General features: G+C 44.8%; 1 protein-coding gene across 3 annotated transcripts in view; it reads right to left on the minus strand.

The window, feature by feature from the left end:
• Nucleotides 1-26539, minus strand: part of LOC135385261 (fibrous sheath CABYR-binding protein-like) — a 90943-nt gene extending 64404 nt beyond the window's left edge. For 2 of the 3 annotated variants that reach the window (XM_064614467.1, XM_064614466.1), the window contains exon 1: nt 26387-26539. In XM_064614467.1, coding sequence (XP_064470537.1) covers nt 26387-26441 — 55 coding nt within the window. In that variant the 5' untranslated portion in view covers nt 26442-26539. The remainder of the gene's footprint in view (nt 1-26386) is intronic. The other variant, XM_064614464.1, reaches the window with a different exon arrangement.
• Nucleotides 26540-27869: the final 1330 nt, after the last annotated feature.

Raw genomic sequence — 27869 nt, forward strand, 5'->3', positions numbered from 1 at the left:
TAGTTCACAAGGACGCGCACAGCGGCGGCGATCTCGCCCATGCTAATCTTGGTGTGTGATGACATCAAGTTAGTCAGCACTTTTTATTGGCTGCCGGGAATCATCTGCTAGCTAGAACGACCAGTCCGACGCGGGTCGGGCCGCGCGAAATGCGACTGCCAAAAGAAAAGAAAGAGAAGGCACGCGCTTCCTCCTGGCATATTTTTTTCCCGATCCCTTCCATGCTGCTTTAAAGGGAGACCACGTACCAAAAACATGTTGAGATAACAGTGCTACATCAATCCGGACCGTATTATATTTCAGTGAATACAATTTCTCACCCGTAAGTGGCACAGGATAATTAGAAAACTGAGAATTCCTTTGAGTCATTAGGCGATCCTCCACGGAAAGGCGGTCCAGCAACACTGGGCTTCACCCCATATCGGTATTCCTCGTGTACGGCTTTCTGTAGGTTTTTGCTTTTACCACGGGCGAATATTTTAGAACGAAATCGAGAAAGCAGATGAAAAAAATCAAGTGGCCCACACGAAACTACCGACCTCGAACTCAACCAACGAGTCCTCGACTGCCAAGTCAACTTTATTTCTCGTCTCGGAAAAATGTATCGAAGTTGCACATCGATTATAATAGTCTCGAATTGTCCCGGAGCCTCGCTTTAATGGTTCGTAGGACGAAGTGGCGGTCATTAGTTGCATATGTGCATCTCATATGAGTATATATACCAGAGAGTGAGAAAGAGGAGGCATGTACACCGTAACGAAAATCACGAAAACGCCCCAGATACATATCCACTTAATTCAGTACGGGTTAGGCGTTTTGGTGTAAATCCCAGGAACAGCGGAAGTTCAGGGACAACCAAATTCTCGCTGGCCTTGAGGAGTATGTACCTCTCCAAGCATGCGTATGCATTCCAAGCCTCCAATCCATTCACCATGTGGAATATGAACTCAACATTGGTTGGAAGAACCGTGGTGTATGAGCTACAAAACACGACCACAAAGAGCGACAGCTTCGGCGCCTCCGCTGCCGGCACGACGGAGAAACTGGCTGTGACGTCGAGCTAGTTTGGTGTAAACATGGTGTGAGCAAAGCAGGTAAGTGACGGTCAGACCGCTTGCAAGGGGTGTGTCTTGCAACCGCTCGACGCTTTTTTGTTTTCGCATTAACTGCACCCGCGTTGAATGCAATATGGCAAAACTAGGATATATTTCAGGAAATAATCCACCTTCCAAGCCGTCCTCCACTGACATCTGCATCTTCATCTTCTAAATCTCCATTCTTGCTTTAGCAACATTCCACTGTGCATTCCCAATGATATCTGGCGTACAGTCACAACGTAAGCGTACATCAGTTAGGTGTGAGCAATTACGTAAATCGCGAAATTAAATTTCAGAGAGAATAAAATGCTATAAATGTAGTATAACAGGAGAACTCTCGCTTCTGCTGGAACGCTCACCGCTATTTAAATTGCGAAGCGCCGTTGGTGGGCTTTCTTTAGTCCAGACGCCGAGGTAGAAAGAGAGAAAAGAAGACGCGGCGCAAATAGAACAAATACTGATGCCCAGCGGCACTGATATCCCCTTCGCATTCTGCGCAGTGAATGTTCATGTGCTGCAACAAAAGACGCAGGGACGGGAAAAAACAGCACGAAAAACTGGACAGACAGAAGACACACGTGTACACACGGGAAGCGCCGACTAACAACTGACGCTTTGACGCAACTGACAACCATCAGTTGTTAGTCAGGGGATCCGGACATTTCGGTGCCCGGACGTTTCGGTGCACGGACATTTCGGTGCAACATATTGCTTAGGGGTTCCGGAAAAATGGTCCCGGGAATGGCTGTCACAATGTCGACATATCGTAATAAAACAAAGGGAAGAGGGCGGTTGGCATCTAAGGTACACTCTTAAAAATGAACTTCACCGCATAGCACGCTCCTAGCCAACCATTATCTCGAATGATATCGTTATCTGCCCTGATTTGTTGAAAACACGGGGCGTACGCCTTTTCTGTGACAATTATGAACAGCATAAGTGTCACAGAAATGGCGTACGCCCCCCGTTTTCAACAAATCAGGGCAGATAACAATATCATTCGAGATAATGGTTGGCTAGGAGCGTGCTATGAGGTGAAGTTCATTTTTAAGAGTGTAGTGTTGTCAAGAAATTTTGTTTACACAGAGAAGAACGTATTTTTTGTGCACTATTATAGATTTAAGACCTTATCTGCATGTGTTCGTGGTCTGTCGTGGCTTTAAAACTTTTGGGGCATTTTCTTTTTTAATATGTTGCGCCCCATGTTCTGGTCGGTGCTGTACATAAATTCATTTTTTATTTCTTTTTTCAAGAGTAGATGAAGAATTGCTTTTTAATTTTGTAGTGTATTATCTCGAAGGGGGCATCTTTAAGGTACGGATATTATGCAATTTGAATTTCATTTGTTGAGGACGTGCCGGTTACATCTTTGGTGGAAGCTTTTGATTAAACGTTATTCCCCTTGTATTTCTACATAATTTTTCCTCGGTGACGGCCGCGTATTTTCAAGGCCTAGACAAGCATATTATATTACCGTGGTGCCCCTCCATAGCCATAAACTGGTCGTCTTTTCAACAGTAAAAACAGTACTTTCATGGGTATCGCACTTATGCTTCATAGGTATGTCGAAGAGGCGGTTGTGGAAAGTATTGCTAAAGTAAGATGCGAAAGTCATACATTTAATTTTAATAATCAACAATTTTTCGCTCGTTTATTTTTAACATAGTTCATCACAACGAATCACTCACGGGACGGCCATAATGCGATAAAACTGCTTATTTCATGCTTGAAGACTTCCATTTATGGAAACTTGAAGAGCCACGGAGAGGTGCAGAGCTTTTATCCAAACGGTAACACAGGAACTGCTATATTCCCTTCTGAACCCCGGGACATGGTAACTTGGTAACTTTTTGGAATACAAGGGGAATAATGTCTAATCATATGCTTCCACCAAAGATGTAACCGGCACGTCCTCAACAAATGGAATTCAAATTGCATAATATCCGTACCTTGAAGATACCCTCTTCGAGATAATACTCACTATGACAAAGCAATTCTTCATCTACTCTTGAAAAAAGAAATCAAAAAGTGAACAGCACCGACTAGAGCGTGGGGCGCAAAATATTAAAGAAGAAAATGCCCCAAAAGTTTAAAATCCACGACAGACCACGAACACATGCAGATCATGTCATAAATCTATAATAAAGATAAATAAATAATAATAATAATAATAATAATAATAATAATAATAATAATAATAATAACGCAGTTATTCTCTATGTAAACCAAATTTCCTGACAACACTACTTTTGATGCCAAGCCTTTTGTTTTATTACGATATGTCGACATCGTGACAGCCATTCCCGGGACTATTTTTCCCGGAACCCACGTTGCAGTGATCCCCCGCCGCTGTAGCGCGTTGCACCGAAATGGCCGTGCACCGAAATGGCCGTGCGCCGAAATGTCCTAGACCCGTTAGTCAGCGCTCCCCAGGTGTACGTGTCTTTGTCTGTCTGTCTAGTTTTTCGCGCTGTTTTTTTCCCATTCGTGATGTACCAACTTGCTTTGACACTATTGCCCACACTATTGCTTTAACAAGACGCAGGGTGGTTATGAGCCTCGATTAACCGCTCAAGACATGTTTGCGAATGTTTAGCGGCGAAACGAGCGTTGCAACTGCCACTTCGTAGGGCGATTATGGTATTGGCATTCCTTTGACGCAAATATGCGCCCGATGAGTGGAGGCGCAAATATTTGCCACAATTAGGACGGATGCGCTGTGTTACGGGTTGTCATAAGGTGTGTACAATACAATACGGTATACCCACACAAACGGTCGCGCTCCGTCGAATCCGATAACAATGCTCGCCGCAGAAGAGACACTTGAGACAGGATGACATATATTTTGCGTGCGTTGTGTGCGTCTCACGGACGTTCGCGAGTGTTCCGCCATAACAGGAGCCCTCTGTGCTCCCGTCGTGGGTGATCGCAACTACACTCTTAAAAATGAACTTCACCACATAGCACGCTTCTAGCCAACCGTCATCTCGAATGATATCGTTATCTGCCCTGATTTGTTGAAAACGAGAGGCGTACGCCTTTTTTTTTTACACTTATGCTGTTCATAATTGTCACAGAAATGGCGTACGCCTCCCGTTTTCAACAAATCAGGGCAGATAACGATATCATTCGAGATGATGGTTGGCTTGGAGCGTGCTATGTGGTGAAGTTCATTTTTAAGAGTGTACGATGCTATAGGTAACTCTTTCGATGGATTGGCTTTGGAACGCGTGCTGAGTTTGGCACAAATACGGTGCCATGTTTAAGTGGCGGGAGGGAGATGGGACCCCCCACAAAGAAAGGGCCTCACCTTCCCAAAGTCCCTTTTCTTCCCACAAAGTATAATTCCTTTTAAACCTTCGCGGAAATCGCATATATCGAGTAGAACTTTTTATCCACTACAAAATGTATCTGGGCTAAAGACAGCTACTGAGTGGCCGCCGCCGTTTGAAATCTTGGCGCGGCGCCTGTAATAACTGTGCAGCTTTTTGTCCTCGGTTCCCCCACTTTTCTGAGTGAAATAAAATGAACTGAATTCAATTCAAATAAGTGAAGTTGGGATTGGCCGATCGAACCCGCGAATCCTGGAATCCTGGGCAGGGATTCGAGATTCGTGAATCTGAGCCCAAAACAGCGACTCGAATCTTTCGAATCCACCAACCACGTTTATTTGTCTCTTTTTGAAATCGGTGCCTCCGGAGTATTGGCCGGCGGGCCCCGGGGCGCGCCAAAACCACAGCATAAAGGTACGACATTCAAGTTTAAAAGTAACGCTGTTTTGCTTTTGATTGTTTCTTAGTTTTAAGGAAATAATTCAGACTAGAGAGTTGTAGTGAGCAGAAGAGGAAGAGGTTGCGAAGGGGAACAATAAAGTTAAGTTCCAGTGTTCTAGGCTGGAGGCAAGGGGTCTTCGTGTGGAACATTACAAGAGTTTATGTATTTCCTGTAGTCGATGAGCAACATGTTAAATAAATTACACTTAGGAAAAAGTATATGGGTATGTTTTCTCCTGAAAGTGAACTGTTCAAACTCCACCTTCCTCCACTCATGTGAATCAGCATGCACAACACTGGCCATGCAGAATCCTGTCAAGCTCCATAGAGCTCTGCTTTCGCAATACCTTTCGTCCCTATACTTGTCACTCAGAAGTCAGAACATTAGCTTGCTAATTTATAAAAGATTTCCGAGAAATTTTGGCTGTTCATAAATCGAGGGTTGGCCTTATTTCGAAAATAATGGTCTAAGAGCGGTAATCGACCCCAAAGAACTGAGCAGAATCGATCGGTATCGATGGAACGATTGACTGGTTCTTGTAGCTGCATTGCAATATAAATAAATAAAAATAAATGATAATAATAATAATATTCACCGAATAGCACGCTTCTATGAGCATGTTGCACGACGTTTGGGGGCGCTCCGAACCGTATTCTGCTAAAGCTTTATATTCTGCAGCGCCAACTGTGGCCGTGTAGCCGGAGGTTTGTCCGTAGACGGTATGTATCGGCTACAGTGCGCCTCTGAAAAATCGTGGCGCAATGATTTCCACAAAAGAGATGACGTTCCCGGTAGAGCGGTAAGGCAGGGAACACGCCGAACACGTCAACTCTCAAAATATTACTGCACCGCGGACAGGATGGCGAGACACAGTGAGGCCACCGTACCTCCTTGCGCCAGATAATGTAATCCACCATACTTACTCTGCTTCCGTATTGGCTGTTAAGACTGGCGCATGACACTACGCTGCGGCAGAAAGTGCAAGGTATGTCTAAACTGGTAGCGAAAACAAGCGAAAAAAACAACAAAACAAATCAGACCTATCGGCAAAGCTACCAGCATGAGGCGCGAGAGATCCCGGGTGTTGGTTGTAGAGGTACGACCGTATAAACAGAAAAACGTTACAACATGAGCATGGCTTGTGTGTGTACTAATACGTTATTCATAATTTCAATGTAGAAAAAAACTTTCTATTGCCCCACTCGTGTACATATACGAAATCATCTACTACCCGAGCACATTTCCGTGTCCTGCTCCCTTTGCGCATGTGTCACAGTGGGCGTGTTTATCCGTGCATCTCTGTATCCGTGCCGTGTGTCCGTGCATAGTAATACGGAGTTAGTGCACTTTTTGGGTTAAACAGGAAACGACGTTCACATCTCGGAGCTGTAGACCAAAATTTACACGTGTGAACAGATGAATACAATGCATCCCCTGTTGCTGGCATTGCGAAAAAAAATCGTCTTGCGACGGGCGGCCATGATAGCGTGACTGGTAGCAGGAATCAGCTGTGCACCAACGATGGCGTGTTTTGTTGCAATGTACCTATAGTGGCCACTCATTGAATAAATGCAAACGTCTAATCGCTACGTGCACGTATATAGCTCTATAGGTTAGAAATGGACATTAAGTGAACCTTCCTAATTTCTGTGTGTTCATCACGATGCCCTTCAGTTTGGGGTTGTCAAAATCTGTGATAACTGTATATGCATTTCAAATTGATATCTTCAATTAAATCTGATATGATTTATTTTTCTCTGTTCTCGTCTGGTGTTGTTGCCCGGGTGAGGAAAAGGGAATACAACGCAAACAAAGTGCTCGAATGTAAACGTGCCATGGCTAATTATGCGCTACTTATTATTCATACTGCCGACGTCATCTCTAACGTCATTTATTTGCAATGGTAGTAGTCCGCGCAACGGATGGATGGCGCTGACCGTCTCTATCATGGCGTCATTCTGAAGACACAGAGGCCTATGGGAGTTGCGCTACCTGCTTAGATATACCTTGGAAAGTGCGCTCCCCTGTTGATGCCGCATGGTATGGTGGCGCTGCAGTATTTCTAGTGGGGTGCTATTGCTTCTCCCCGCTTCTGCTTACCTCCAACGGCGAATGTAGTTGGCGGCCTATACTTCGTTTCCTTCCGACTATGGTGGCTTTCAAGTTGAGAGCTGCTGAGACTCCGTACTTCCGCTCCGAAATTTTAGTTTCAGAAGTCGGCCTTGGTCAAACAACCAAGATGAGATCGCCTGGGAACACCTGCCCCCCAAGCAAAGTTCGCACGCACTTTTCTCGTGGCAGATTTTAGATTTCGTGATACTTCTTGCATGTTTCGGTTCCGTTTGGAGCGTGCTTTGAAATCGGGATCTTTTGGTGTGCGAAATGTTCCGTTACAATGCGGTCAATTTGAGGTTTCAGAACAAGCAACTTTTCAGATGTGGTACATCAAAATGTACAGGCAATATTTTACGCAGCAATCTTTTGCATTCTTAGGGTCGTACACATGTACTCGTTTCCTTTTATCTTGAGACTTTAATCAAATTCTTTTCATATTATGGTTTATAACGTTATCACAGTCACGCACAACTGAGCATGGTAAGTACACCGCACGGCATCTGGTGACAAGTGCCTACACTCCTTAGTTCAATTTTTTACGCTGACGACATTTTTCTAAATGCCCAGGGTCCCAGGGTACGCGATGCATTTTATATCCTTTCACCGCATCCGCCCCATTTTCACGTCGAAAATATGCTGACGCTATGCTACTTCGGCACAACTTCGGACCGGAAGCGTAAATCCACGTGACACTGCAACTTCCCTTACGTCATTTTGACAGGAAGTTGCAAACCAAGCGCTGCGGTCGCTGGGCGAAACTTTAGTGCGACAGGCCCATAGACAACCATCATCCCCAATGACATCGTTCTCTCACCTGATTCATTAAGAACGGGAGGTGTACACATTTTCGTGATACCCATACAGTTATGTTATGTTATTCATCATCATAGGGTCTGTGTTAGGGAATATTTTACCAGTTAAGAAGTGTGTCGAATAAGTGTATCGTTTTGTTTGTTTTTCTATAAGGTGCACTGTCCTAATACCTCACTTTTCTGTAAAAAAAAATAAAAAATAAAATACTATGTGATGCTGCTGTACGGGGAGAGTGTCCTCGTCAAGTCCATTGAGAGAGTCACATTGAGACTTTTTGTCGGGTCAACTTTGTGACCAAATAAATTATTATTATTATTATTATTATTATTATTATTATTATTATTATTATTATTATTATTATTATTATTATTATTATTATACATTTATAAATTTATCCGTTCTTGTTGTTTCACACCGGAATTTCGACAAAAATGGGATGTCCCGTCATCAAAAAACTGATGACGGGATTATCCGTGAAACTGTTTGCCGTCAGCGTTGTGAAGTTCTATTTACAGATTGCAGACATCAGCTGTTTCGTTTGCCGTTTACGTCTGGTACAGTTAAGTCTCTCAATCTGTGAGCAGCTAAATATGCGGTCACGAAACTCTTCAACGGGGCAACTTCAGTCCAGCTGTAAGATTTGGGATTTATTTCGGTCCCATTCCTCTGCAGTGTTGCTAAAAATAGCATTTCCTGTTGAAGTTCACTTCGCTTCTGGAAGCAGCGTGTCGTGTTAATGTATTATCGTTCTTCGTTCCGTTCTACTGGTGCAAAAATATTGCTGTTCGGTCTTCCGCACGTGTATGCACGCACTATACTCCGTTGGGCAATGTCAAGCTACTATTTTCGGATTGTACAGTATGCAGCTGCAAAGCATGCCGGGATGAAGACCAGCAATAAAACGAAGTCTTCTCGCGGGAGTATAGCACAATGTTTTCTTGCCGAGAAAGGTTGCTTCGTGGTCTCGTTCCAGCAACGAAGAATGGGCTCGCCATATCAGTGTTATCAGTTCTCCACGCTTCTCATATCCATCAACGCAAACAAGGTTAGATAAAATGGCGAACGTTACACTGTAGAAAAAACGTAAGTGCGTCTTGGGGTCACGTGCTGCGAAGCGACGTGTTTACGGACATTCTTTTAGAACGGCACTACAGATATTGCGAAAGCTGAAGTTGACATTCAGCGGAGCGTCTCGCACTTTGTACGCCACGTTATCGGTAGTGTCCAATTGTGGAGCGACGAGTGAGCAAGTTCGCGCCATTTTTGCGTTTTACTGCCAAAGATATTTCGCTTCGTTATTTGATCGAATGCCACTTCCGTGAATAGACCGCGAGCTTCCAAATAGCGGACCCAAGCGCTTTGGAGCCTCACAGAAATGGCGACATCGCCGCTGCCCATGCCAGAACGCAAGCCGCATTCACTTTTGGGTGTGCTCGCTATTTCTCGAAAATAGCGTGAGGTCCCAGAAGTGGCTAGCTCAACCTAAATCGACCAGTGGAATTCGCCATATGATTTCGGCGCTTCTCAAAATGATCCTCGACATCCTCAACCCACGACTCATTGGCCCCGTGCTGCGAGCTCGCCAGTGGAGTATCACGAAGGCGGTGCACCGCTTTCTGCGGGATACGGGCCTCCTGGGCTCCCTGTAAGCCGGGTTTCTTTTATGTATCTTTTCTTCTTGTTTTGTTTTCTGTTCGTTTTTATCTTTTTTGGGGGAATAGCAAGCCCGCGTGCTGCATGGCTGACCTTTCCCCTTTTATCTTCCTTTTACCTATTTTTCTGCAAATAAATCCGCCCTCCCCCATGGGTGTCAAACCGTTGGCGGAAACCGCGAGATTTTCCTGGTTGATATCACCCCCCACCAGGGCGTCCATGCAATGACTGCCTTGTACCAGTCGGACTAAATGATATACGTATGCTCCTGCACTATTGAAATGATGGTGGTGGTGGTGGTAATGGTAAAAGGGCTCGCCGTTGTCGGCCTCCCACACGTCACGACTGACGTCCTGGAGAATTTGCGTCCTGGGCCGACTTCTAAGGGAACTGTGCCGACATATCCTTAAAATGACCTTCACCACATAGCGTGCTCGTAGCCAACCATCATCCCGAGTGACGTCGCGCAGGACATAATTGCCACAAGAATGGCGTACGCCCCTCGTTTTCGTCAAATCAAGGGAGAGGGAGGGATTCAGGGTGATGGTTGGCTAGGAGCGTGCCATGCTGTGAAGCTCTGTTTTTAGAGTGCGACACGCAAAGTCCCCAATTTCCATTCCCCACTGCCAACCCCCAGCATGGCCTTGATCTAAGTGACGCAAGTTATTAGCGCGCATAAATGGTGAAAACATGATCACACACGTCGTCACCAAATTTAATTTCGGGTTGTTTGTAAGTGATGATGATTCGAGGTATAATGGAGCACAGATAACAAGGCCATAGTGCGCCAAGACAATGGTGGGTAAAATACTTAATACCCCATCATGATTTACCTCTCACTTTTCTCTTTGCGCTTTTCGTTGTTTATTCCTCTCTCTTTCTCTCTCTCTTTCTTGTTTCTTGGTTTTTTTCTTCTGCTGGTGACTGATGCGAAACCTTGGATATCCGAATCTCGGCTGGCTTATAGCTGTACAGCTTCGTGAAGCCGGTATAGTGGGAGGAACAAAGTAACGCATGTCGATCGATGACGGTGACCTATATTACAGTGGCGTGTTACGGCAGCTAGTGCAACAACCAGACTCTGCCCTCTACCGCTAGACTGTATGGTCGATCACGAGCTTTAATCGTAGCTTTCGAATGGGGTCCGCTTCCTGACTACAGCGCCGAAAAACATTTGCCTTCAAAGAATGCACGGGAGAATAGTGGAGGCGTATCACTTCTCACCCTTTGTCTTGTTCCCTTTTATATGGAAATATTCTTGCACCGTAATATCCTCTAAGCGCTGCACAGGATGCAAGTGATGTTCACTGACTAGTGTAATTGGCAAATCCGCATACGCGGTGGAGGGGGGCAAACGCGAGCCGGTCCTTCATATTTTGGAGAAGGGCCCCTGGATAACGCGGTCCGCGCCATGGGTGGGTCGTGTCTTAGAATGCGCGTCTTAAAACGGTCGTCGGGGCAGTATCGCTTGCGGTGCTGTTTCCGGGACGATTTTTCCTAAAATTGGCATCAATCGGGTAACCAAATTGCGGCAATTAATTACACTCTCGGTGATCATTTGCAGGAATACTTCACTTAATTACCTCTGGAAGTACTTTTAGATGGATGCTAACGAAATAAAGCCAGGAAATGACACTTATATGAATATAATTTGAGATATCTGTCTGAAATAATTTTAACGTTCACGATTTCTACTGATTCACAAAATACAAGATTATCGACAACTGGAGGACGTTCGAATAGTGGGAGATGCGCTTTGGCACACTGATATACCGAAGGTGTCGTCTTCTTAGCTCTAATCCCAATAGTCAGGATGTATCTGACCTGAGCTCTTTAACTTCTGATCATCGTACCCCACCAGTCTATTCATGTGTTATATCAAGATATAGGAAGCTTTTTATCTTTCAAACATTTTTTAAAAAAATAGTATGGTTATGCCGCAAGGCGGACATCCTGTCGGAACGCGTATGTAACTTCTGAACGACTAATTGCCTAAAATTAATGAACTTCTTAATTTGATGTTTTACGGGGAAATTCGGGACAGCTGAATTGGAACCAGGTATTATTAAAATCCGCCCTATTTTTTAATTACCCTGAAATGAGCATGTAGTACTTCGAGATATAAATAGCTAAATATTGCTACGCAAATTAGCTGAAATTGAAACCACGCATTTCTCGAGGGCAAAAAGAGAGAGGAAAGGGCGTTCGCGTCAGAGGGGCCACGTGGTTTGCAGCGGTGGAGCTGATTGGAGTAGGCGCTGATCGGATGACCAAATAGACCACTTTCCGGCGCGGATAGGCCGAAGCGATGTCGTTTCTACGCTCGAGAAGGGCGTGGTTCTGGTTTCGCCTACGCACCAAAGTTTGACGATTTATATCTCAAAGTACGTGCCGAGATTTTGAACAAAGAGGGCGGATTCGAATAATGATTGCCTCCAATTCCGCTGTTTCTCGTTTTCTTGGAAATATTCAATAAACAAAATTACTTCATGAATTCTAGGTAATTAGTAGTCCAGTAATAGACCTCTCCCCGTTTGTAAACAAATGACGTCATAGTGTTCAACAGCGCCACCAATAGACCATTTGCAAAAGTTCCAGGCAGCAGCACGCGCCCTGGCAGGGCGTGGCAGGAAATGCTGTGCAAAACGACAGCGATTTGCTATAGTCTCCGATCGTCGTCGTCGTCGTACTGGTGCATGCGCCGTCGCTGTCATTTTGCACAGCATTTCCCGGCATGCCCTCCCCGGACGCGCGCTGCTTTCTGGAATGCGAATGGCCTGGTAGAGTTGAACCACGCTGGAGGCTAGGGGCGAACAAGGTCGCACCCAAAAGCCACGGTCTTGAGGGGATTCCGGTGGTCCCTGAAAGGGACGCGACCCTCAGTCCTACTTTTCTTTCAATAGGAGGCAGCGAACAATTGCCCAGTCGTGGAACCCAGCCCTCCTCTTACGATTTGTTTCGGTTTCAGTCTGTCTACCAACATCATCATGACGTTTCTCGGGTAGAGGTCTATTACATGCTCTTTCCCACAGGATGTCCGTCAGGATGTCTCTTTTCTTTTCTTTTTCTTGCGGAATAGCGAGCCGACACACCGTTTGGCCGGCCTTTCCCCTCGTTTTGTTCTAATAAATAAATCTTCCCCACCCCACCTCGTAACACGCTCGCAGAAACGGCAAGCAGTGTTGCTCCCAAACTTTATTTTTTAGTCTATAAAAGATAAAAAAAGAACACCTTATATATGTGCTACGCGTTCCTCAGGAAGGGAGAATAAAGTTCGGAGGTGCATGCCCTACAAGTTATACGTATTCTACTAATGAATGTAGCTCGCTGTAGTCTCAGCTAACCCTGGAAATGGTTCAGAACCGTGCTGCAAGGTTTATTCTCGGAAATTATAGTCGTACAGCCAGTGTCACTGCGATGAAATCAGCCCTTACCCTATCTTCCTTGACTGTTCGCCGCCAGTTTGCTCGACTCTGTCTGTTCCATAAGATATATTACTACAACGAAACGCTAAAACTCCATTTAATTGCACATCCATCATACGTCTCATCAAGGCCTGATCATCGCCAGAAAGTTGGTGTCCCATCCTGCACTACTAAAACGTGTTTTGACTCATTTTTACCTAAAACCTCACTGGAATGGAATCATCTCCCGGGTCACCTTACCTCCATCACTGACGGTAGACAGTTCAGAAAACTGCTTCACGACCACGTGAATGCAGCGTAAGATTATTTAAGCTTTACATATACTAATCTGATTGTCCACCAGTGATACTATCTATGCTCGTGTTTTTGGTTCGCTGTGTGTTTTTTTTTTATTATTTTTTTTTGTATTCCACATTGTTCCTGCTTTGTTTCAAGCCCCTCCCCTCTTTAATGCTGTAGCCCTGAGGGTAAATAAATAAATAAATAATCCCTAATTGTAATAAACGACTTCAGAAAATCCCAGTGCTCTTTGCGCACGCATTGCGTTCTGGGCGCTTGCTGAGCGGGTGAACGAATAATAATCCTTCACATTTCGCTTTCGCTGACCATGACTAAAGTGCCATGACACGTCGTGGACAATGGACCAGTAGGCCACCCGTTTCTTTCGTATTAGTGCGCTAAGCACTCTGGGATTTTCTGAACTCGTCTATTGAATGGACCTTTTTCACAACGCTTCTGCGCATGCTCTGTGACCCTGACGGTGCCGAAGAGTGTTCCCTACACGTTCAATAGATGGTGCCAATATGGCGCCGGCTGTGCTTTGATTGGCATTGGCGCGCGCCGATCTTGTCTCGCTGGACAACCTCTAGGACACGACGCGAGTGTGAAAAAGGTCCATTGCAATCATGATTTCGTAATTTGAGTTCAATTTCTTTGATGAGCATGTATTTGTAATTGTGGTTTAATTACTTCCGAATTCGTAATTTTTACAGGTCTCTTGGTGACAGTCTAGAATATAGTGTATATAATTTATTTAAACTAATTTCTAAAATACGTGTGACGAAGGAGACGACCGACGAGAGAGTCCCTCGGAAAGCAACTGAAGCTCCCTCATCCATATTTTTTTTTTTTTTTTTGTTGTTGTTGTTGTCCGAGTTTCGCTATACGGCTCAGTCCCCCTTCGCAGTGTGCAGGGGGGACCATTTAGTTGGCCAGCACATCCCGGCAGGCGCCTCACGCCTTACAGACATATATGTGTCGTGGGACACCGCACGTAATTCGTAGCCAATATCTTGGATTTTGAAACTGTGCCAAAGTGGGAAAGGCACACACACACACACAAAAATGAAAGCAAACAATACCTACGGCGCAAATCGGTGGCTATTTTGAACCAGGCCGCACAAGGTCACGCGGTTAAGCAACAGTAGATTTATGCAACGGGCCCAGACGGTGAATCCCCGAGACTTCTCCCAATATATAATCGTCAATCAATTTATTATCTTTACTCAAATCAACGCAGATAATACGCAGCAGTCATGCGTAAGTTATTGGTGGGTTTTAGTATATCGTACGTTGTTTCTTTTGCGTACGTAAGGGATAGCGTTGGGAGTTCTGCGTACTGCGCGAAGCTCTCTTTCTGTTGTGGGCGTGCGCAGAACCACCAACGTTATCCCTTCCGTACGCAAAGGCAACAGCGTACGACCTACTAAAACCTGTTAAAAAAGTAACTAAGTTTGAGTTAGAGTTAGCCCACAAAAACAGTTACCACATTAAAGTAACGTGGTTGCTTTACAGTTACACTTTAAAAACCTGAGCAAACGTAAATAAAAACTATGTTTTAACAGTACAAACATGGTTATACCGTGTTGTAGTCAGAGGACTTCCTATGGATCAGCCTAACCGACCATGGGAGTATGCCTATATAGACCTCTCTCTGTTTGTAAACAAATGACGACATAGTGTTCGACAGCGCCACGAGTTTGGTAGAGTTGAACTACGCTCGAAGCTAGGGGCGAACAAGGTCGCACCCGAAAGCCACGGTCTTGAGGGGATTACGATGGTCCCTGAAAGGGACGCGACATTCGGTGCTACTTTTCTTTCAATAGGAGGCAGCGCAAACACATGCCCATTCGTGGAACCCAGCCCTCACCTTCCGATTTGTTTCGGCTTCACTCTGTCTACCAACGTCATGATGACGTTGGTAGACAGACTAGGACCGAAGCAGGACCGAAGGTCGCGTGCCTTTCAGAGACCATCGTAATCCCCTCAAGACCGTGGCTTTCGGGCGCGACCTTGTTCGCACGAGCGTAGTTCAACTCTACCAAATTGGTGGCGCTTTCGAACACTATGTTGTCATTTGTTTACAAACAGGGAGAGGTCTATTGCCGTCTTGGCTGCATATCAGATGATCAAAATCGTGGAATTGCTGCGTGGTTGCGAAAAACGGAAGGGCATTTGAAGCATCGACGAAATGAGAACTGACACATGGGAAATATTGCAACATCTAGTAACTTATAGTTAGTTACATTTTACAGTTACTTCAACCAAAAGCAGTAACTATAATTACAGTTACTTTTGTAGAAAAGTTTGTTACAGTTGAGCTTCGTTGAGCTTTCATTTTTCGTATCTCATTTGTACAGAAAACCCAAATCGTATCAATATCTCAGTGTCATAGAGATCTCTGAGAGAGCCAGAGCATTTTTACGCCTTTGCTTCTGCTGCCTGTTTGACGTCAGCGTCAGAGGTAGTGCCACTCGCGTCAAGTTGTATTACATAAAAGGTTTTGTACGAGAGGATGTCACTAAATTTCTGAAAATTTGTTTTACTTCAAAAAATTATAATACAACCTGGAATATACACTCATACAGACTACACGTGGCTTTTTAGAACGACATCAGACGCTGTTTTGCAGATGTGGTCAAGGAAAGAGGGGCCTTTTTTTTTTTTTTGTCCCATACTTTCGCGAGCATTGGCTTCCAGTTTGCTCACTTCTGCTCCTCGGCTAATAAAATATGACCTCACTGTTATGATGCTGTGTCACTGCACTGTGTTTCCATGTGCACTACTAATGGCTGACCGTTTCGGCTGGCCCAAACAAAAGACAAGATTTAAACCCGACATTAATTTTTTCAACTCCTCAACTTACCCACAGGGTGGGGTAAGTTGATGAAAATATGTAGCCTGTCATTTTTGGCTCGTACGAAATAAATATCTGGTTTAGAACCACAGTAGTTTGTGGAACATTTCTCAAAGGTTTGAGGATTCAGTTAACGAATTATGGTACAATTTAGGCGATTATTCTGACTGCCATTAACAAAATAGTTCAACTGTCTTCAACATGGGCCACCTTACCCTATTCCATGTAGTTTTATCATTTCCTGAAGCAATACCTATTTTTAGGAATTGAGTGACATCCTCTCGTGGAACACCCTGTATATTGCGGCTGTATGTATGCGCTTCGTGTTGTGCACTCGTGTTCATTGTCGCATGAGGGTCACTGACGCAATAAAGAAACAGCTGTCCGCTATGGTGTCGCTACTAGGAAAACAGTTATTGCTCGCTCATTTGTCCGACATGCTTTTACTGGATATACAAGCAGAGATGTGTGTTTTTGACTGTACTCTACTTAGCGTTATAGCTGTATATAGTTATATAACTGTCTGGAAAAGGTTTTCCGATAGCACAGCTGGGACATTTTACCAGTAAATGGCGAGTTTTATTAGGCTGGATTCACGAAAAAGTTTCAAAAAATGCGGTAAGCCACTCGCTCCACCCTCTAGATGCGACAGACATCACATTCGTAAGCGTAGACTCTATTTGACACTTCCTTTATCGTGTAGTGTGCGTTGCGTGCTAGCGATCTATACCAAAGGCAGGGCTTATTACCGTAAATAATAGTGTTCCAGTTTCTCTTTCTAGCACATAAAACGCGCCACTCTTCGTATTTCCAAGATACTTTCAGTATCGGTTTCCGTTTCTGAAGCAGTATTTGGTTTCTGTTTTCGTCTCCGAGCATGTCTCCGAGCCATTTTCGACACCAATTATGACGTGTGCACAACAGATGCGGATTCATGTTATTTCATTGGAGTGCTCCGCTATCTGTGCGAGTTGCGTGCAAGAAGCACAGCAATTTAGAAAAAAAAATCCGTGTTCGCGCATCTTGTTTTAAAAACTGTAAACGATATATGGAAAAGTCACAGACATGTGCAACCATGATCCCTGTCAAACCCCTACGGCAACTTATCGATACCGTGCCAACCGCACGCCTTCCTAAAATAAACACAAGAGCCAAGCAACGGCTGTTTTCGCCGCCGTCGCGCGCTCGGATTTTGCGCTTTCGCCGTCGCCTTCTTATTTGTATTTAAATGGTCGCCCACAATCTGTACCCTACAATTGCTCGTCTATTGCGCAAGTTCCTTAGGCTGACTCATGCGGTTTGACTGCGGGGGGGGGGGGGGGTATATGTTTATTCCAACAAAAGGATCGCTGTTTGACTGGATAAAGTAAACCCGCAGCAAGTATACTATAGCCAGCAAAAGTGTGGTGACCTCCACCAGCACGAATTCAGTGAAACACGAATTCATGAATTCGGCTTCCCTTATCGTTATCGCCCTTGGATTCCGTTTTTCCGGTGATCTCTGGTAATGGAAACAAAAAGGTTTTCTGTTGTGTTTGTATTTTTTTTTCGTGCGAAATACCGTTTCCAGACGAACCCTTAAAAAAATAAAGAAAAAAACTCGCCATGCACAGATCCTGGTAAACAGCGTAAGACGGTCCCCAACTTGCAAATTGTAAAAGAGAAAATATGTAGCTTTACGTATATCCCCAAATGGCACACTTGTATCGATAATAAGTTCTATGGAGAATGCGGCAAAAAGGGACAACAAAACCACACATCAGCATAAGCGACGATCATGCAGGAGAACTATAAAAGGAGAGAGAAAAAAAAGAAAGAACGAAATGAGTCGTCTCGTCTGCCTCCACCGTGTTGCGAGACCCGCATGTTTCCCGCCCAATGACCTGCTGTACAGGGCGATCGAACTAAAAAAAAACAAAAAAAAAAACGAGATTTTAACAAAGATGGAAGATGCCTTGTGCGAATCGGTCTAGGGGAGGAACAGTCTCTGTTGGAAATATCGGCAGCTCTCGTCCTCAGGCTCTTTCCCCCCCAGTATTTCGTCACTAATTCATTTGATTTTCTACGATTCTATACAAATGAATATTGTTTGCAGTCACGTGTCATAGTCGCCAGTATCTCTTCATTGCACCTAATAAGTCAGCTGATTAGGTAAGACTACGATGATTAGCTAGGGTTTAAGAATATATATACATAATATGTATTATAAACTTACAAATTTTCAGTTATACGTGCAGCCAAAGAGATCCGGCTTCCTTGTAATGTTGTATGCGTATAAGCTAACTTCTAATGAATACTAATGTACTAGGTTTACGTGCCGAGGTGTCAACTGGAAAGTTGGAGTGTGCCTTGAGAGATACTCGACTGGGCTGTCCCTCAACAACGTGCGCTTTCCGCGTGGCTTTTAAAATGGTACAAAGAGACGAACGAATAAGACTCGAAGAGGAATTAATTTCCCAGCTGGACAGAAATCTCGAAGAAGCTTATATGTAGGGTTTGTGGTTTTCGGCATTTATTTTCAACCCAATTCGGGGGGTGTTTATCGGCATTTATATGGGGGACTATAAATCGGATTTTTTCGGCATCTATATTCCGCCCAAAAAATAAATGCCCGAATACGGGCATCTATTTATTTCGCATGAAGGAAAGCCTATTTTGCGCGTGAAGTGACAACGAACCGAAAAGAAGAATCGATTCATGGCTTCATTACCAATGTCTTTTATTGCCTGTGCCAAACCAGCAAACAAGGAGACTACCTCTTGTTGTGATAGATGCAAGCGCACATCATCATGCTCGCATCTGTCATAGCGGCTCGCTCCTTGCGATTAATAACACGCAGTTTAGAGAACGCGCGCTCAACATTAGCGCTAGAAACAGGAATACCCAGTATGCTTGAGGCGCACTGCGATAACAAAGGCCAAACAACAACTTTATTTTCGACCTTGGAGAATGGGGTAACAAAGGCCATGTGCTGGAACGGGTCGTCCAAAACTGAATAGGTGATATATCCACCTGAGGGGCAGGGCATACATCATATTCGAAAAACTCGCGCTTTATATCATCCATACGAGATTCATCTCGTAGAACAAATAAGAATAAGTCCTCATACAGTGAAGTGCCTTGAAGTGCCTCAGGAACGGAAACAGGGGTTACTCCAAGTAGTAACTGGAGGGGAGTAGATAGAGGAATAGAAAAAACACAAAGATTAACTAGAAGGCTAGGGCAGGGGATGAGCGATCGGCTTTTGAAACTGTTTGGGAGCTCCGTACACTCGTGATCTCTTTTTAACCCGACAACAACATACCATAAAGGTTCTGAATAGTAAATTCACTAAAGGTAGGTGTGCCACTAAGTACGTGTGCTGCCAAAAGGCGGTCACCGACCACACAAGCACACACCGACCGACACATACAAACGCAAACCGAAACAAGAGCACAGCCCGAAGATAATGCCACGCTTGAGAAATAGTCGACAAAGGGAGATTCCAAGGGGATTTCTCTTTGCCGTTCCAGGAATGGCAGCTGTCAGGATACGAGAAATTCGGATTTTTTCGGAATATTCCGAATCTGAAAAAAATCATTCGGGGGGTGTTTTCCGGCATTTTTCGGAAAATGCCGAAAACCACGAACCCTACTTATATGTTAGTCACTTATTCGAGTAAGTCGAGGAAATGGAAGTTGCTATAGTTGTGTGCTATGTCATCATCACTACTCCTTCATTTATTTTTGTTGTTGTGCTAAGGAACGCGGATCCTTCAGGGAAACATTGCCCTATATTTGTGTAAGTTTCTGTACCCATGAGCTGTAATGCGGCCCACTGCATCACTATCATGGGCTGTATAACACCGCAAGAAAAATTTGCGTAATTTTAGTGCACAAGTGAATCCTAACCCTGTTGCCGGCATATGTGCCGTAACCTATACACATGTCGTTTTCACCGCTTCCGGTTTGGTGCCAATACGACATCTGGTTTCACAGCGAACAATCTCTGCGTGCGCCAACCAGTTTGCCTATTGATACAGTTATCGTTTCTGATTGGAGGAGAGAGAGGGTCGTACACGCCTTTTTGTGGCAATTCAAACTGCCACAAAACGGCGTACGCCCCCCTTTTCAACAAATCAGGAAAACGAAAGATATAATTCTGCATGGCGGCTGGTTCCTATCGTCTTTAGTGGCGGAAGGACCGGAAGTCTTGGTGGCACCGGAAGTTCTGGCGGGGGCGTGTTTATGTTTACCCGAGAATGTCATGTATATGCTGCTGAAAACCCGTTTGGAATGCGCACTGCACAGTTCCTGATTGGGCTTTCGCAGTTTAATATCCCTTTAGTGGAAATGTCATTCTTTTCGCTTATGAGAGACGTGTAGTGTTCACTCCAAACGAACTGTTTGCAATGACTAGGTTATGGCACATATGCCGGCAACAGAATTAGCAGTCACTTGTGAGTAAAATTACGGATTCTTTTTTACAGTGAACAAACAACTCCCACTTCAGGTACTCACATATATTATTAAGGTTCCGCTGTCCTATAGAATTTTTAACGAACCTCAGTCATGAATTTCTTTACATAATACAGTGCAAAAAAGACAGTGCCAAAATATACTCCAAAGCCAAAATAAAGTAGTTGTTGTTGTCCTCAACTTAGTTCATGCACCCAATGACAATCGTGTTTTCTTTTTCTTTTTTTCACTTCTATTCTTTTCTTTTTCTTTTATTTCCCCTTCTACTATCGTAGAAAGCAAAAGCTCTGGAAACTCTCGTTTATAGACATCTACTTTGAAAGGGAATGAAAAAACACCTAATATGGTTACGCTGGGCAAAACAGGCGACATTTCAAGGCGATGTGAAGTCACGTAGAAGCGAGTTTAGGTAAACTCAGAATGACGCGAAAGCTCTCGATGTTCGGTGTAAACTTGTTTCTCTTCTACTTCTTTCAGGAACATATGAAAACGTGGGATCGGTGAGCCGTGCTACTTGTGGTGCCGTTATTGCCGAGCTGTTTGCACGTGCTCTGGGGCAGAGGTGGGGAGTAATGCATTACAAAGTAATGCATTACTGGTAATGCATTACTTTTGAGTAATGAGTAATGGTAATGAATTACATTTTGCCAGCAAGTAATGAATAATGGTAATGCATTACATTTCGACTGAGTAATGCAGGGTGGCATTACTCATTACTTTTGTCGAATGTTCATTGCGCCACGCGAAGATTTGGAACATCCATGTTTTCTTCAACCCGCCTTTAACAATGAGCATAGGGCAACATGGAAAGAGAAAGGCGCGGCCTTGGAAATTGTGCAAGGGTTCAACAGTCGGCGGTATGTGTCACAAGTGTCTACAGGATGATATCACCGATTTTCTCCTGTGTGCATTTGGAGTAAAGGATAATCAGTGAAATAGAAACATAGCCTCTATGAAGGTAACATGTAATTATTGCTGTAGTGATTGACTGGTTTGGTACGGTACTGTGTTAGTTTTTCTTGTGCTGTCAGAGGTAAGTAGTTTTTCTGCCAGTTTTTCTGTAGGCTGGGCTTCATCCGCCGGCTCCATAATGCTAGAAAAGGCATCTGCAAATCTTATCTATAGTCCTTGCCTATGGAGGAGGAGGAGGAGGAGTGTCGTTGGGAGGAACCCCAGAGGTCTACCTGCCTGATTAGGCGGCATGTTTCTCGGGAAGGGAAAGGTGGTGGAGAGGAGGAGAAGAAAGGGTGAAGTGGAAGACCGAGCGGAATCCGCTCGGGGGGAGGATAGCTGCGTCCATGGGCCGACTTCAGGGGAACTGTGCCGGCATACGCCTATTACACATCTGGGGGAAACCCAGGAAAAACCCCCAGCCGGCCCGCGGATTCGAACCGCGGACCTCCCAGTCTCCAAGCGCACGCGTTACCGCTGCGCCACCGGAGCTGGTCTCCTTGCCTATCAGACTCGCTTCTGCGGGGATTTAGTGGCACCAATTTGGGGATACTCGGGTGGCTATTGCCTATAGCAAAAAAAAAGCAAGGGAAAAACTTATGCATAGCATCTTTGAGGCTTATGCCCTAAAATGTAAATGTAATGCCAGAGTAATGCCATTACTTCGTTAAAGTAATGACATTACTAATGCATTACTAATATCCAAAAAGTAATGAGTAATGTAATACATTAGTTTTTTATGCAAGTAATGAGTAATGGTAATGCATTACAAAATAAAAGTAATTTCCCCACCTCTGCTCTGGGGGCGCCCCAGCTCGTAGTGTTGGGGGGGTCTTGAAACTTGGGCGGACGACGTGGGGAACTGTACAAGTGCTTTACAATGCATGCTCGCGGGAAAACACTTAATGTGCACAGTTGGCGCTTGGATTCGAACCCCGATTCAAACCTGGAATCCAAACCCATTTTGATTCATCTGCCAATCCGGATAATGATAAGCAGAATTCCTGGCTTCGGAACACAACTATGATCATAAGCGATGCCACACGAGCCGGTCTGTGCAGACAGCACACGGCGCACCACGCGGAACACGGCATATCTACGCAACTTGTACCTTGCCATCAAGTTGCTGGCGTTCTCGGCCGGGTTCGATCCCGCACCTTGGGACCAGTAGGAGGACACGCTATCCTATGTGATGCACCGGAAGTTAATATCTGGCATTTAAGAAACTGCAGCCCAGTTAGACTTATATTTATCTTCCAATGTATAAATAATCCCATAAATATTTGCCCCTGTACAGCCACTCACAACGAAAACTTTAATAAAAAATGACGAAAAATGGGCGACTGTACACGATGCTCGAAAACTATTACCTGGTTCATTGAGGCATTGATGGCGCATCTCATTTTGAACCGTACACTCTTAAAACAGATAAGGTAATTTAAGTAGATTTACACATAAGGAAAAAGAACTTCGCTGCATAGCACGCTTCTAGCCAACCATAATCCTGAATGACACCGTTCACTCCCCTGATTTGCTCACAGGAGTACGCCTTTTTGTGACACTTATGAAGTTATGTTGTCACAAAAAGACGTGCGTCCCGTGCTTTCCCCAAATCAGTAACGATAACGGTCTCAATCTGTGCCATGGTTGGCAGAGGCTTACCCAGACTTTCGTCCTTGAGGTGGGGAGAGGGGGTTGGGCTCCGCAGGGGGCGTATGACGTCAGAGAATGCATGCATGCATGTATTTTCATGCTATTGACAAAATATTGCGCAATTTCACAAAATTGTGGGTGCGTGTTGGGGGATGTAGGGGCGTCTGGATAAGTCACTGATAGTTGGCCTTCAGCCTGTTATGTGCCTGTGTGTTGAGCCATGAGTGACGCCAACAACGGCATGCCGATCTCGTCACCACCACCACCACCGTTCAGCCATCTGTTTTAAGAATGTACCGAACCTAAGAGGGAACGTGTTCAGGAAGCCGCAACGAACGAACACTTGTTGATAAGTACCTGCAAGTGTCATTTTCCCGGCGACACGTGCAGCTCACACTTCACCCCGAGTTGAGCTGATCCAAATAAACGTTTATACGTGTATTTGACAATTCCTTGCATCGACGCGGACCTGCATTCCAAGTTTCACAGCAAGGGAGTAATAGATGCGTAGACGCAAACCACGGCAGGCGTCTCCGCTAATGAGGCAGCGCGGGAGAGGTCACGTGCTTACGACTTACAATGGAAATTTCACAGCAATGGAAATGCACTCTTAAAAACGAACTTCACCTCATAGCACGTTCTTAGCCAACCATAATCTGGAATGATATCGTTATCTGCCCTGATTTGCTGAAAACGGGAGGCGTACGCCTTTTTTGTGACACTTATGCTGTTCATAATTGTCACAAAAAAGGCGTACGCCTCCGGTTTTCAATAAATCAGGGCAGATATAACGATATCATTCCAGATTATGGTTGGCTAAGAGCGTGCTACACTCTAAAAACTGAACTTCACCGCATAGCTCGCTCTGCGCCAACCATTGCCACGAATGATAGGGTTATCGCTTCTGATTCAAGGAAAGAGGGAGGCGTACGCCTTTTTGTGTCAATTTGGATATATGATAATTGACACAAAAAGGCGTACGCCTCTCTCTCTCCTCGAATCAGAAGCGATAACCCAATCATTCGTGGCAATGGTTGGCGCACAGCGTGCTATGCGGTGAAGTTCGGTTTTTAGAGTGTATGCGGTGAAGTTCATTTTAAGAGTGTTGCCGTAGCTTTGGCTCCTGTGACGTCAAAGAGTGACGCGTACGTGTCTTTGAGGGGTTATATCTCTCCGAGTACGACACGTAGAAAAATGTTTATTTTCCCTCAGTATACTCTCTCGGGTAGTAGAATGCGTGCGCGTGGCGTAAGAAACGACGCTTATTGAAGTGTCATAACCCCTTTGAGATTGAGTACTAGAATGTACAAGCGATTGTGTTGTCTGTGTTTTTACCCCCTGGTTTGACACGTAGCTTTCAGTGAATAGATTTCAATGAAATGAAAGACTCTATATAGTCGACACCATCTAAGAACAAATCCTTAAACAACGGCGTGACGAAACAATTAACGGTCCACAGATCATAACCATATGTTTTCGGCGATTGTAGCTACCCAGACTAGCCACCATGGGTCGCATGAGCTGCCACCAGTAGCCATAGAAAGTCTGTGCTCCGAATCGTCTGTCTGCTGTGATTGGCTGACATCCTGACTTTATACGTCAACGTACGAAGGAGTGGGAGGAGGCATTAAGCATCCCTTCTGTATCTAGGGTTCGATTACTTTGAAAGATAAAAGAAAAACGCGAGGGGCTCGAAGCACCTTCACATCTCCCTTTCATATTGTAGTGTCACCGTGCATTGAAGCAAGACGGTTCACCGTTGGCGCGCGAGAACGCAAGACCTCTCAATGAATGACGCAGTTGCCAGTTGCGGAAGGCTGCCAAGTCGTTTCCCCGGAGAACGGAAGCCAAATTCCAAAATACTTAACCTTTTCCAATTGGCCCTCTTCGCCCTCGTCTAGCCAAACGCTCCAATTTTTCCCCATCTCTCGCTGCAATGCGATTGAGTCAACCAACATGTCCCTTAAACTCACGAAGTGAAAGAAGCATCAGGGAGCCAGTAACCTGATGTGCGTGTCTGAGAGAGAGAGAGAGCGAACCACTAGCTTGATCATTGCAAATTCTATTAAAGCCAATTCCTTCTCAATTTATCTGCCTCTCCCTTTTTTTGACGACTTCCGGGGAAAGAGGAGAAATTTAAGTATAAGAACTTCTTTATGCAAGAGCCGCGTGTATGATTTTAAAGGAGGCCTTACCGTTTTCTGTAATACGTCGAAAGGCGAAAGATTCTGCCAGGAGTGCTCAGCACTCAACCGCCACAAAATAATCGATCTCATACGATCATGGAATTGAGTGACGGCCACGCCTAATGTTGGTGCGATGTGCAAATCATTATGACCTCATTACAACTTCTCTGCAGTGCCAGATAAACTTTCGTGGGGCCTTTTATATCGTGTACTTCTCTTTTCCTTTTTAGAACAACAGTGTGTGAAGATTATTCTTGCGTTGCATATGTGCAATTTAAGTCGGTACTACACGAACGTGTGTGTACTTCAGCAATTATATGCAGCGAATAATGCTTGTTTGTCAACGGCGTTTCTGTTCATTTTTAATTCTGTAAAGATGTTTCTCGGAAAGAGCTTCCTCAGCTATACACCATGTTGGTAGTGCAAAATATTTGTTTTCCTATATGATTGTTGGAAAATATCGGAGCTTTCAAAATACATATTTGTCGTCAAGCTTTCAGAATCACTTCAGTGAATACCCGACAGCAGTGTTTCTTTCTGCAGACGGCAATTATTTCCAGCGACTCTGCCGGTAAAGCATAACTCCAGAACCCACTTGCATTCCTCCTCCGCCGGCATGATTCATGCTGACCTTTACGTTTCATACACCCGGCCCGTAAAGAGATGGAGGCTGAAAATAAATGGGCGCCAGCGGAAAGCGTTACACGGCAGTCTACATGATGCCTGTGTCAAGCTTCATAGACTTCGTCAAGCACTCACAGTGCATGCAGCGGCACAGCTGCGGCCTTTGTCGCGCAAACGTAAAAACACAGAAGGCAACGGCAGCGCACTCGAAACGTGTGCGACGTCGGTTTAATGAGCGTTGGCAGTCGAGAAATACTACACCCACCGTCGTAAACAGCTTCAAACACAGACTCTCACGCATCAAGCTCGTTGTGGGCGTTGTGCTCAGCCAAATGCAGAGTCATGTAACTTAATTCAACTCCGGAGGCGCTCCGGAAATGTGCGGAACTTATGCGGAACACAGAGGGACTTCCTGAAATTTCCCGCGTCTGCTAGCAACTCGATTAGCAGACGAGATTTTCTTAGCAGACGAGCACGTAAAATGCGATCCTTTGCCACTTACCTGGGTCGTTTAGTTTATATCCTCTGCCGAAGAGTTTGGAGAAAATACCTCCCATGGTCGCAGGAGTAGATGCGCACTAAGTTTAGAAACAGTCCACTCTTGAGAGCAACGAGTACCTGCTTCGAAGGACGAGATAGGAGCGAACGGGATTCTTAGACGGCGCTGCCGTCGCACCCGAGGAGAGATTCTCCCTTGTTATCTTTTTGTTTAGGCACTCGACGCTCGTACACGAGCATCTGATGTCCTTGTGGCGGCGCACTGAGCCCGTCGTGTTCACTTCACTTGTGCGGGCACGAGTTCCGTTATGCTTTGCGGGCTTCAAATTGTTGCCTGCTGTTCGTGTCACATCTGGCGATTAGCTGGCATAGGTGTTTTGTCGAACACTGCCGTTCGGGGAAACCGTCAGTCACACTTCCCTCCTCCAGTCACGGCAAATGTACACGTTCAGTTTTTACTTTAAAGTTTTCATTTCCGCCCGTGTCGATTCCGAAACTAGAGCGCCATTTTACTCCTTGTTCGCCGTGGTACCGAACAATTCCGAATGTGCCCCGATTAGCACAGATCCGTCTGAAGGACAACAAGCCGCACAATGCTTGATATTGTTTACTTGGACGATGTCGAGTACTATATGGCCCTTGCCCCCTGTGAGCGGTTCGAACAACTCTTCACCGAAGTTGGAAAACAGAAAGAAAGCCTTCATGTGGCTTAAAGTGGTTATGGCTGTTATTTCATGCTTGGTCCGATTAGGAAACAAGGTAGACCAAGAAAAAGTTTGTCCTGGGAAAACAGGGATGTTTGGAGACTTCATTCGACAGCAAGAAAATGAAGGAGGAACGCGCGTGCTACAGAAGAATATTCAATATCCAATTTCCTTTTAAGTTTCTCCTCCGAAAGTGCGTGCGATGCTATCTTAATACTGAAGGCTAACCCTTCCTTATGTGCGGAGGCTGGTGGAGTATTGTCAGCATGCATCTCACGTGTGCGGCTACATACCTCTGTTAAACTTAATTGACTTGTTGTACTGATCTCTCTCTCTCTCTCTTTTTTACACTGTGTTGATACGTTTTACCTTTTGTAAAAGTGTGCTGTTTCTTGGAACAGTTTTTGCATTGTTTCAAACTCAATGAGTCCAGTTACACGAAACGTATACAGGGTGTTTCAGTTAAATCCCCGGGCTAAATAATTCGCGAACGGGTGCACCAATCCACGAGCTTTCTTTTTTACAAGTATCTGTCCGATACCACGTACAAGCTGCATACCGTGTGAATGAGTGGGAGGCGCTCATTATTAAAATAACAATGCAAATGAGTTTCGTAAAAAAGCGTAACTTCTAAAGCCGGGCGCTGTCGGCATTAAAATGGGTACTACCCCTTTTGGGACCTTCAGTGGACACCTTTTAGAGAAAAATCTGCCACCGAAGCGGGTCATTTGTTGCAGTAATTAATTGGTTTCGGTTTACGTACTTTTTTTTTTTTTTTTTTGC

This window comes from Ornithodoros turicata, chromosome 2 (assembly GCF_037126465.1).
Source record: "Ornithodoros turicata isolate Travis chromosome 2, ASM3712646v1, whole genome shotgun sequence".
Taxonomy (NCBI): Eukaryota; Metazoa; Arthropoda; class Arachnida; order Ixodida; family Argasidae; genus Ornithodoros; species Ornithodoros turicata.